The 12,992-nt window shown below is 41.0% G+C and overlaps 1 protein-coding gene across 1 annotated transcript; it reads left to right on the forward strand.

Annotated features, from left to right (window-relative positions):
• Nucleotides 1–12,065: 12,065 nt before the first annotated feature.
• Nucleotides 12,066–12,738, forward strand: LOC308438685 (glyceraldehyde-3-phosphate dehydrogenase-like; the record flags this gene model as incomplete). The annotated part of the gene is made up of 2 exons (XM_080940164.1): nucleotides 12,066–12,207; nucleotides 12,401–12,738. 2 exons carry the CDS (start codon nucleotides 12,066–12,068, stop codon nucleotides 12,736–12,738), a joined length of 480 nt encoding a protein of 159 aa, XP_080796290.1.
• Nucleotides 12,739–12,992: the final 254 nt, after the last annotated feature.

Genomic DNA, 12,992 nt, shown 5'->3' on the forward strand with positions numbered 1-12,992 from the left:
TCAGACTTTCCAAGAAACCTTGGGAGAGGGGAGGTATTATTCCTATTTTACAAAAGAGAAAGTTTTTGAAAAAAAACAGTCTATTTTTCCAAGATTGCTTACAGAGACTTAGATTGTCTCAAAGTGAGTCACAAAGATAGAATAATGCAGTGGAAAGATGAATAAAATAAGAAAGCTGAAAAAAAATCCATCCATGGTAGATACCAGAAAGTTAGCACTTGGGCCATCTAGCACTCCATTGTCTTTATTATCCTCTGAGGATCCAAGTAGAATATGTAGCAAAATTGTTGAAGTTCAGAAGGGAGGTGCATTAGTTATTTTTCCTGTTGATGTGATAAAATACTGCAAAAAAAAGAGAAAAGAATTTATAGAAGAGTATTTATTTTGTCTCAGAGATCAAGTTTTAGTCCAATATAACAGCGAGGCTCAAGGAACATGGTCTTAAACCTGCTGGTTGCATTTCAGCCAGAGTCAAAAAAGTGAGTGATGAATGTTTGTGCCAAATTATTTTTCTTTCTTTTATACAACCCAATACTTTATCTCAGGGAATGGTGCCACCCACAGTGGACATCTCAACTGACCTAGTCAAGATCATCTCATACAAGCATACCCAGAGACCTATCTAAGAGAATTATAGATCTCAAATGGACAATTAAAATTATCATCACTGGGATATATTTAAATTCTTGTTCTCCCTTTAGTAGGGTTGTTCACTTCTTCATGCTTCCAGGTTGGCACATTTTGATGGCTAATTTTCTACATCAGTTTGACTGGGGTAGGGGTCCCTATTATCTGGCTAACACTATTTCTATGTATATCTATGAGTATATTTACAGAAGTGATTACTCCTGAGTAAATGTATTTACAAAGCTGATTTTTATTCCTAGTAAAACTTGGTATCGTTCCTCCAACTGAGGGCACATGCTGCTAAATCATGAAGAGGAGAGGGGCATTTTCTCTCTCTGCTCATATGAGGACTTTGGTTTTGGACTAACATTTAAGTCATCTTCCTTATCAGGTTATTAACCTGAGGGTGCTATTAGTCTATTGGTTTCCCGAGTCTCTAGAGTACAAACGGTATATTGTGAGAACATATTGAATTGAATTGAAACTATTCTTTATAATGTTATTTACCCATTTCTCTAGAAAATATATGCATGAACCAGAATGTCCAGTTGGAATTCAAGTACTTTGTTCATAAGATATCTGGAATGAGAGGCATCCACACTCCACCTAACTGCAGCTTATTGCCATATCAGCATCTATGGCCAAAAGGCACACCAAGGGAAGTAATCTATAATGCAATATCATGTGCATTGTCTATTTCTTGAATGCATTGTTGTACTCAACATTAACTCAACCATCACAGAGTCTGTGAAACAGTAATGCGCTCTACAGAGTACTCTAGTTGATGGATTTATAGATCAAGTTATAAGTCATGGTGCGGAGAGTAGTTCTAAGACCTCAATCAATCAGCCAATCAATAAATCATTATCATCATCTTCAGCAGGAGCAGCAGCAGCAGCAGCAGCAGCAACAACAACAACAACACTGTCTTTCACACCTCCAGTCAGCCACTAGTGTGGCTTCTTTTATCCTTGGCAAAAGCATCAGCACATTGACCTTGTTGGCTGATACAGAAATGCAAACATCTTTGAAAAACTTAGACCATAAATAGGTGCTTTACTTCTGTCAAATGTGAGTGAGTACTGGCATTTCTTTTTACCAAGAGTCATAGTGTCTTTGAGTCATGAAAGCACCAACACATGATACTTCAGTGGTCCTTGACTGGTTTAGAGAAGCTTTCATTCCGCTACAGGGAAAGGGCAGAATCATCAATGTTCATGATTCCCATCAGTATTTTATTCTTCTGAAGAATGTATTTCCTTTTCCACACTAATGGAACCGGAATATGAGCATAGAAGCAGATGTTCCATATGTGTGTCATGGGATGGAGATAAGATGACAGGCCAACCCTACTTAGACTTGAATATTTTAGCTATTGGTAACCCAGTATCTCATCCTTATGACTAGGACCTAGTATTTTGGATTATTTTCTTAGAGTTGGCTCTTTCACAGAGCTTTTACTAAAGTATTTAAGGGTTGAAGGTCCTGAGGTTATGCATGCATAGTAAAATGATCATGAATCTCTTAGTCCAAGATAACTGTGAGAGAACATTTTAAGATTTGTAAGGCATTACTTCACAGGATCATGAAGGTGGAAAGGTCTAACAATCTATCCTTTGTGCACTGGAGACTCAAGAAAGCAGTAGTGCGATTGTAGTCTTGGGTTGAAAGGATTTTTTAGGTTCATGGTTGGTGGTTCTGATTAGAAAGGTAATGCAGACAGAAGCACAAAACCTAGCTTGAGTGGTTTTTTTGTGTGGAGTACTGTTGATATGACTCGAAGAATATAAACCAGTGTTACCAAGGAGGAGTATATCATGCCTATAATCTTATTATTTAGGAAGCTAAGGCAGGAGGATTGCTACATGTTGAGCACCAGCTTGGGCTACATAATGACATCTACAAGAACTACAGAATGAAATCTTATCCCCAAACTAAGCAAAACATGAAAAATGACCAAACAGAATCATAAGAACAAACCAAAGAAAACCAACAAGAAAATGAGTCAGTATCTTTAATGTGCACAATGTAGTGGCTATTGTCTTCTTGGTACCAGTGTAAAAATTATTCTTTAGGTTCTGCTGCTGTTAATTTTCCTATCTATTACTGATAGTAACAAGGTTGTCCTTAATGAGAAAAGCCCATGCTACTGGGCCCATGAATGACTTCTACCCTTGCATCATGCTGCTATATGTATTGGAGTCTTGTTAAGCACCCAAACAGGTAATGTGATTAAGGAGGTTAGCTGACATCCATGGCTTGGATCATCCTGTCTAGGTGTTAGAAGGTGTCTCTTGAATGACTTTGTGTACAATTATGAGAAATACATATCTGTATGTATCCATTCTATCAATACTAGACCAAGTTCTTCTTCCCTTAATTCCCTTGTCTTTATCTCTGATAGTCCTTGGAAACTCTGATCTGTCATACAAGCTGTTTGCCACTGCCCACAAATCTCTGTGTAGTCAGACTTTAGAAGTCTTTTTTTTTTCCACATGGAGCAAATACTTCAAAATTCTACCTACAAAAAATTATTCCTTCATTAAATTACATATATGTAGCCCAGAGCAGAACTGTAGTCCAAACCATTCATTGTAAGAAACACTGGAATCTCTATAAAACAAACTAACACTTAGTTGTTCATGAGTAAGTTCTCGTGAGGTCCTATGTGAATACTCAGGGAAAGGTGGTTTCAGATTATGGGAGGTGTCAAACTGTATCCAAAGACAGACCAATGTTATTCTAATGACTTAATTGAGAAAGTGGGTGAAAAGGATTTGAAATGGGCATTTAAAATATCTAAGACAGCATTGATAGACAGACCAAAACTTAGCACCAAAAGAACCAGTGACATATGTGGGAAGAAAGGAAAAAAAAAATCAAACTTATTCAAAACCTATTTATAATGTAGCATATAATGTGTCAATAGGATTGACATTCATGGCAGTTTTGAATTTTATTATTTTTAATTTACTGATAGAGAAACCTAGGTTCAGAGAGGGAAACATATCTTTCTAAGGACACACTATAATTTAGTAATGGAGACAAATGGGAATTGTGTGTCAGCTTGATTCTGAGGGCTTTCTCTACTGACTATAACTGTGACCTTGGATACAGAACTCTTTCCTTTAGTGTACACCTCATGGGAATGTTCCCCTTGGCTGGGGAGGACTTCAGTGTCAGCATCTGTGTTGCTGACTACTTGAGTTCAACACTTATAATGAACAAACTCTAGAAGCAGCCTCTTTTTCGGTTGCTTTCACTCAAGTCACTTGTTGTTCCCACAGTATTTATGGTCCTTGGTGAAGACTTGTCCTTCAAGAACACCAAAAGTGTTCTTCATAGATCTTTCAGCAGTTATCAAAACAACTCCTTCAGAATTTAGTTCTCAGAAGGGGATGAAATTTTTGTTAAAGAAATCACATAGATAACAGTGTGCCAAGTGCTGTTCTAAGCACTTCAAATGTGTACATTCATTTAATACTTGCAACAATCCTATTAAGGCTGTGTACCCTCTACAAATGGGAGGCCTAGGTCCAGCTCCAGAATCCTCTTTGGTTGATGGTTCAGTTTTTGTGAGCCCCCATGGGCCCAGGTTAGTTGACTCTATGGCCTTATTTTGGTGTCCTTGTTCCCTTCAAGCACCTCAATTCTGTCCCTTCAATTTTGACAAGACTCCGCAATTGTTAGAGATTTGCTCACTCACATGGGATGGGTCTCCAATTGGATGAGTCATTGGCTCATCAGTCCCTCAATCTTTGCTCCATCCTCATCTCGTTTGCACATCTTTTAGGAAGGCCAAATTTTGAAGGTTTTGTGGGTGGGTCGATGTACCTGTCTCTTCACTAGAAGTCCCATTTGGCTACAGGATGTCTCAACTAATAGTAGTCTCAGCTACAGGAAACCCCATGGATATCAGGACCTTTCCCAGGCCCAGAACTCCAGAAATCTCAGACATACTCCTCTCCACCAATATCTGTTCTCATTCCCAACCCTATTCTGCCTCCTTTTTCCACCCCTGATATCCATACCTATTTCCTTCCTCACCCCCTCCCACACCCATTTCTCTCCCTCCATCTACCTCCAACAACAATTTTATTTTACTAGAAACTATTTCCATACTTGTTTTTTACTTGAAGAAAAGAAGATGTGAAGTGTTTTGTGTGAAGTCATATACCTAGAGAGGACGAAGCCACAGATGTGGTGCCTCCGCTGATACAACTACTTCTTGAAGACTGTAGTTTAGTGATAAGTTACAGCATGGCAGATTGAAGGCACAGAGATAGAGGAAAATTACAAAATTCTGGTAGCAGCATAGACAGAGATGTAGGAAGTTACCATTGGAAACATCTAGAATCTTGGAGAACTGTTTAAACGTTCGTCTCTACAGAACTTGATGTGGCCAACTTCATTGATGTCTGGTACATCCCTCCTTAAGCCCCACTTTATACCTTAATTCCAGTGTCAGCAATATTTTTATCTCTTTGTCTGAGGTTTCCAAGAAGAATTTAACACCACTGCACATATTCTATGTGGCTTGGTAAATGTACTCTTGAGTGATATTTCCTTCTCTTCCCTCCGGTTTCACCCTGAATTTCCACTGTTTCCCAGATGTAATACTTGTATCTCCATCTCTGTCTTATGGGTGGTCTAAACTAAACCAGAGGTGGGATGCTGAATATTCAAGAAGAAAAAGGAGTCAAAGATGCTTTGAAGAACAGAGTGAAGAGTTTCTGGCTTTAAATTTTGAAGTTTAAAACTCCAGTGCAGGAGAACATGTGGGAAGAGAACAATGTTGACAAGGAACTGCAGAATCTTAGATGACTTTGGAGCAACTTCAAGAAAATACTTCACAGGTACTAGGTTCTAGGAACTTAGGACAGAGACAGAGGTTGGCGGGTGCCTGCTGTAGTATTTTTTGGAAGTTCATAACATACTATTAGATATGTGACTGGCCCTGAACTATACTTTTTTTTAACATATCTCATCTTTTGTCTTCATATCTTACCTGTATAGAAGGAAGGAACATGGGGGAGTTTTCGTGGGTGGGAGCCCAGAAAGTGCTCATTAGAAGAACGAGAAAGAAAGCAGGCTCACATTGAGTGAGCATTTATTGAGCTTCTGTCAGCCGCTGCAAGCAAATCATTGATACATTTCAAAAAAAAAAATGTCTGGAAGATTTTCCCTGCCCTGTAGGGAGTGTTTTTAATAAGTGATGTGGTCAGGACTGTTGGGTTAATGTTTTTCTGCCTGTGCTGCAGGTATACTAAGAGTTGTTAGAGAAATCCATTTGGACTTTATAACAGCTAATGTAAGCAGGCCAGCGTGCCTTGTTTGCATTCCTTACTTGCAGGGAAAGATGTGTTCTTGAGGAGGGTCAAGTCTAATCCCCTACCTGGTAGATGCTGACCTTCATCTGTTACTTCCCTAGCTGAAGGCTGTCATGCTTGAGCTTGGGATTTGCCAGTGATGGGGTGCTTATTGTTAGTTATTTTACTGAGCTGAGATATGCCCTCCATTGTCTCAACCCTGTGGGCACTGCCCTGCGTCTTCTCCACAGGCATAGAACGGTTCCATTAAAGAGCTGGAGACAGTGATGTGGCCTGATCACTTAACCTCCACTTGTTCAGCTTGAAATCCTCTTGAATCTGCACCTCCTTCCCTAAATTTGGGGAATGGTTAAACCCAAATCAATAGATCAGTCCTAAAAAAATGCACCAGGCAGACTGCTCCTGTCTTTTTACATATACGGACACCATTCGGATTGTAGACACTCCAGCCCACATATCTGGCAGCCTTGACAATGGACTTTAGTATTTTTCTTCATGGCAACTTTGTCCATATTGTCCCATTTGTTAGAAAGAAACACATAGGCACTTGTTCAATACAGAGATAGTTATGGGAAGATAGAAGTTAAAGGAAAAGAAAAATGTTGTATTAATACATGATCTATCACTGTCACCAAGGACTTCATATAACTGTGCAGGTTCGTATTCATGAACTTGTCTGAAGTCTAGACATGTTTGGGAAGAGGGAATCTCAATTGAGGAAATGCTTCTCCCTACCCCAATAAGATTGGCCTGTCGGTGTGTCTGTGGGAGTATTTTCTTAATTTGTGATTGATGTAGAAGCCCAGGGTAAATGGCATATGGAGGCATTCTTTCAATTAGTTATTGATATGTGAGACCCATTGTGAGTGGTGTGATCCTCAGCAGGTGGTACTGGGACAGGAGCTATAAGGTGAAATAAATCCTTTACTCCCCAAGTTACTTTTGGTTATAGTATTTTATCACAGCAATAGAAACCCAACAAAATAACTCATTTGTAAAGAGAAAGGTTTATGTTGGCTCAAAGGTTACAGCCTAATAAAAACCCAGTTCTTCATTCATGCCTCTGGCAGGTGTGCTGCATAGCAAACTTGGAGCTCTCTAACATGAGGCATTTGGATCCATTTGCTATTAAAGCTATGCGAGACAGACAGAAATGGGTTTTGTATCAAAAAGAATAGCCCCCTGGCACTCAAATTGTTTTTTTATTCTAAGCTTGGTAGTCAGACTTCCTCCTCAACAAATCCTGGCAAGTTGCCTTTAAGTAGATCCAAGTTCCATATTCTTGTGCCCTGTCACTGCCCTCATGTGTTGTCACCACAGACATTCTTCCCTATGTCTTGCCTTTGCCACCATCAGCAGCTGGGATGGTCCTCTTTAAATTCAAGATCACACCGCTCTTCTTGCTTAGCGGTCCTCAGGGCCTTCCCCGGCTGTTTAGGCTGAAGAACAACAGTGCCATCTAAGGTTGCTCTGGCATTGAGTGGTCAGGAAGGCACACCGCTGTGGACCTGGCTCTTACCTGCCACAGTGGAGCAGCATGGGAACAAAAGGTCACTGGGGACTTCACCTAGGCCAATGTATCTTTTCCCTTTGAACCACAGGCAACTGGAGACTGATGCATCTTTGTGGAGGGGAGTCATTCTGACTATTTTGAGATGTATAAAAGTGTCTCTGAGGTCTACCCATTAGATTCAGTAATAACCCTTCTATCTCAGTGAGGGATTCTATCGCTATGAAGAGACAGCATGAAAATCTGTATAAGGAAAAGGAGTTTGTTGGATCTTGCTTATCTTTTCATAGGTTTAGTCCATTGTCATGTCAGGAAACATAGCAGCATGCAATGAGACACACTGCTGGAGAAGCCACAAAGACTTCATCATCCAGATCTAAAGGCAGGAGGATGAGTGAGCAAGGCATGGAACTGACTTGAGCATTTAGAACCCAAAAGATGAATCCAGAGATAGGCCTCTTGCAATAAGGCCATACTTCTTAATTCCACTCTCTAAGCATCCAAATGTAGGAGTCAAATGGGCCATACTTCTGAATCAGCAATTATTAAAGTAAATAATAAATCTAGATCTTCTAGGGGTTAAGAGAGCCCTTAGGTGATAGTCTGAGAATTGAGTCAAGACCCAATTCTGCCTATGGCTAGTTGTATACCTCTCTGTAGGCTTCTTCACCTTTTAACTGAGAACTGTATATGTGTGCATGTGTGTGTGTGTGTGTGTGTGTGTGTGTGTGTGTGTGTGTGTGTGTGTGTGACAACCAAGCCAGATAACTTGCAAACACAGCACTAAGCATAAGAGTTCAGGAAACAAGTTTTAGTAGTGAGTGCCATTGTAGTTGTCCTCTGTGTTCACAATGTGTTCACTCAGACAGAACTATCAGCTGAAGCTGATGGGCAAAATCTTTCAGTTGTATTTGCCAGCCCCTCCCCCAAAATCTCCATTATACCAAACAGCCCCCTCCCTCTTGGTCCAGGCAAGAAATATATGTGTACGCTCCTTCTGAAGACTCATTTTCTTGTGGGAATGAGCACAAATGGGCTTTTGTCCTTCGGGAAGCAGTGGCCTTTTCCAGGGGATGCTTTAATCTTTTGAAGACAGATGACTGTGAGCTGCCGTAATCCTCTAGTGCTACTGGGAGAGCAGAGGGAAGGGACAGAATTTCAATAGGGCCTTGGAGACTTTGACTCTGTGATGCATTTTTGAGCAGAACATGGGGCTAGCAGGAGAGAATTGAAGGGATGGACAAGGTGAAGGTTAGATCTTTCTCTGGATCTTTTGCTCCTTTACATCCTCTCTTTACACCCAGCTTCTGCTGTGTGTCCTGGGGACCTATTATTAGGAACTGTAGCAAGCTCTTCTTTGCCCATGAATTTTATCAATGGAAGAGGAGGCTGGAGAAGGAAGGGTGGGTGTGGAGGGGGTGAAACTTCTACTCAGTTTCTTTTCCCCTTCCTTCCCAGGCAGGCTTCTACTTCCCCTATGTCTGCTTTTGCAACTGTTTCCTTCTGCCTTTGTCTTACACTCAGGAGAAACTCTTGCCCAGGCCCATGTTGGGTTAGATTAATCTTACCCTGCCTTTGTGAATTAGACTCTTTAATGCACCCATATTTGTGACCATGTTTAAACATGCTTCTGGCTGCCTGCAAGCTATCTTCAATAGAGTAACTCCTCAAAGAGCCAAGCAGAAATTAAAACCTAGGTTTTAATTAGCAGTTCCTCTAGCCTCTGGCTTCCCGTGGACTATATTTTGTTCTTCTCCAATTCTTCATTCCACATCTGGTATGGAGGTGCAGTGAGTCATTGTTGAACTAGATTAATATGGGGTGGGAGGCATTGGGTTAGTGCTAGTGCTTTGCATGGGTGCAGGCGCCAGATGACAACCGTCAGGTGCATTTCTTTTGTTGAGTCAATGCCCCTCACTGGCCTGCAGTTTTGCCAGTAGACTTGGCTACCTGGCCATGGAGATCCTGGAATTAATCTGCCTTCACACTTCATCTCACTACTGGTGAGACTGAAAGTGATGGCTTTTGTTCTTCTTCAACATGAGTTCTGAGGATACAAATTCAGATACTTGTGCTTGTGAGGCACTTTGGCACCTGAAACATCTTTCCAGTCTCTTTTAGATTTTGCTTATAGGGGTTTGGTATGTATTCCAGAGTGACCTCTAATTCATTATTACCACTGTTTTCTGGGATGGCCTGGAATTGATGATCCTTTGCTTCACAGGTGCTGGGGTTACAACTGTGTACTGTGGAGTCTGACAGTTACTAGGTTAATTATGATTTAAAAGGTCAGAGGAGTAAAAGCAGTGAGAGTTTTCTTTCAAAAAATTTCCAATGGTTACTGCTATTGGGAGTTTCCCAGGAATATTTTTCTAACTGACAATAACATTGATAGGGCTGTGATCTAGTTGTGCAAACTCAATCCCAGGGTCTTAGACTATAAGCTCTCTATAAAAAAGGCAGAACAATCCCAACTCCAAACCTGTTACCCAGCAACAGATGCCACCCCTTAACATTTACTATGGCTTAGTTCATTGTGTTTCTTGAAATATGGCTCAAGCCCTTTCAGGTGCCAAAATGAAGGCCCAGAGGATGAATTGATTCATCCAAGGTCACTAGAAAGGGACCCATAGCTGAGATGAACATGATTTCAAACACATCCAATTTGCTTGAAGTCAAATTGTGTCATAGGTCTTTAGATCATTGTGTGATCCCAAAGTGGATTGGAAGATTCTGACCACTCCTTCTCTCAGCTTCCTGACACAAGATGAACAATTTGTTGTCAAAACTTTCAATTTGTTCTCCGTAGTAAGTATGAAAACATGACTGTTTCTGGATCTATTTTCTTTTTAACACTGCTTGGGAACTCTCAGAGTCACACTGGAGCTGAAACAGAATGAGGAGAAGATACAAATCATTGTAAACTTAAGAGGTCCTTCTATTGGTTTGTTTATTTGTTTGTTTGTTTTGCTTAGCGGGAAGAAGACAAAGTCTAGCTACAACTAGACAGCTGTGCTGTTCTAGTTATAGTCAAGTCAAGGTGCAATCTTTCTTTCTTTCTTTCTTTCTTTCATTCATTCATTCTTTCTTTCTTTCTTTTCTGGCTATCCCACAGTGATGCTCTAAGCAAAAAAGAAAATCTTGGAAAGAACCCACCTATATGTTCTTCTAGTGGCTGGGCTGCTTTTGTATAGTTTGTAGGGAGCTATGAAAAACACCTTTGCTCACAATAAAGGAGTGGTCTTAGGACCTGAATTCCAAAGGATTGTAAAGACTAAAGAAAGGACCTTTTATTTTATTTTATTTTGGGTTGCACACTACAGAGTGAGAAGCTGATGTTGTGATGCTACACAGTAGGAAGCAAATGTAACAGCTGTGGTCTCTTATGAGGCTATTGTTTCAGTCCAGGCTTATGCTTGTGGTGACCATGGCTGGCCAATGATGGTGGCATTAGAGTGGAAAAATAAACAACCTGAGGGGAGGTATGTAAGTCAGATAATGAAAGATGGTGGCAGGAAGTGAGGAGTCCCCTCCACAGTCTTGTGAATGTGTTGGGAGTGAAGTATCTGATTCAAGACACCATTGATGTAAACCACAATGTTTTCTCCTCAAATAGAATATGCAATAGATTGTTCTTGATCCAAATATGAGTGAGTATAGAATTGGGGGTACATAAACAGGATATCTGCAAAACTGTGGTCCAACGTGATAAAGAATTTTGTGGAGTGTTCATAACACAAAGTCATAAATTAAGGCACCTTAAAAATGCATTGTAGAGACATCTGGTAAACAGGTTATAGCTACATAGGGAAATGTCTACTCTGAGTCCCAGATATTATCTCACGTCATTCTTAGCCTTCTGGTTGGTAAAGCTAGGAGTCAGCTTGTACATTCCAAAAGTAGCAGTCACAAGGTCTGTTAAGTCAAATGTAGGAATGAATAACATATGATGATTTAGAAAATCTGAAATAACCCAAGATAATTTGGCTCTAGACTTTCAACACTCCAACTCTCTATAATCAACATAGTTCTATCTAGCCAGCCTTCTTAAATATTTTATGAAGGTATGACCACCCAACCCTCAAGAAGGTCAGTCTATAATACAACCACTGTATTTTCACCCACTTTTTGAAACCTGGAACACTGCCTCAGTGGATGTTAGAGCAGCATTCCCTGTTTATCTGAAGTTCATGTCCATGGAAGAAGTAGTTCTCATTTCAGAGAATCAAAAGACTCTGCTCCTCTGTGCTCCAGAAACAGTCACTTCCTCTTATGTCAGCCTCATTCAGTAGATAAGATAGTAAAGGTTAGTGTGAACAGATTTGGCTGTATTAGGTGCCTGGTTACCAGGGCTGCCTTCTCTTCTGCATCTGGAAAGTGGAGATTGTTGCCATCAATGACTCCTTCATTGATCTCAACTACATGTTCCAGTATGACTCTACCCATGGCAAATTCAGTGGCACAGTCAAGGCTGAAAATGGGAAGCTTGTCATCAACAGGAAGCCAATCATCATCTTCCAGGAGTGAGGTCCCTCTAATATCAAATAGGGTGATGCTGGTACTGAGTATGTTGTGGAGCTACTGGTGTCTCTATCACCATGAAGAAGGCTTGGGTCCAGTTGAAGGGTGTGGCCCAAAGAGTTATCATCTCCACCCCTTTTGCCAATGCTCTCATGTTTGTGATGGGTGTGAACCACAAGAAATATGACTACTTACTCAAGATTGTCAGCAATGCATATTGTATAGCCAATTGCTTATCCCTCCCTGGCCAAGGTCATCCCTGACAACTTTGGCATTGTGGAAGAGCTCATGACCACAGTCCATGCCACAACTGCCACTCAGAAGACTATGGATGACTGCTCTGTAAAGCTGTGGTGTGGCGGTTGTGGGGAAGTGCAGAACATCATCCCTGCATCCACTGGTGCTGCCAAAGGCTATGGGCAAGGTCATCCCAAAGTTGAACAGGAAGCTCACTCGCATGGCCTTCCATGTTCCTACCCCCATTGTATCCACTGTGGATCTAAATGCTGCCTGGAGAAACTTGTCAAGTATGATGACATCAAGGAGGTGGTGAAGCAGACATCTGAGGGTCCACTAAAGGGCCTCTTGTACTACACTGAGGACCAGATTATCTCCTGTGACTTCAATAGTAACTCCCACTCTTCTACCTCTGATGCTGCAGCTGGCATTGCTCCCAATGACAACTTTGTAAAGCTTATTTCCTGTGATAACAGTGAATACAGCTACAGCACAAACAGCACAGGGTGGTAGACCTCATGGCCTACATGTCCTCCTAGGAGTAAGAAACCCTGGACCACTCACCTCAATAAAGACACTGAGAGAAAGAGTGAGGTCCTCAGTTGCTGAGGAGTCCCTGTCTCAACTCAGTCCCCAATGCTGAGCATCTCCCTCAGAATTTCCATCCCAGAACCCCATAATAACAGGAGGGGCTTAAAAAGTCCTTCCTATTCTCTTAAATATCATCAATAAAGTTTGCTGTACCCTAATTTACCCCCAAACCTCAA

Source organism: Micromys minutus (genome assembly GCF_963924665.1).
Source record: "Micromys minutus genome assembly, chromosome: 28".
Taxonomy (NCBI): domain Eukaryota; kingdom Metazoa; phylum Chordata; class Mammalia; order Rodentia; family Muridae; genus Micromys; species Micromys minutus.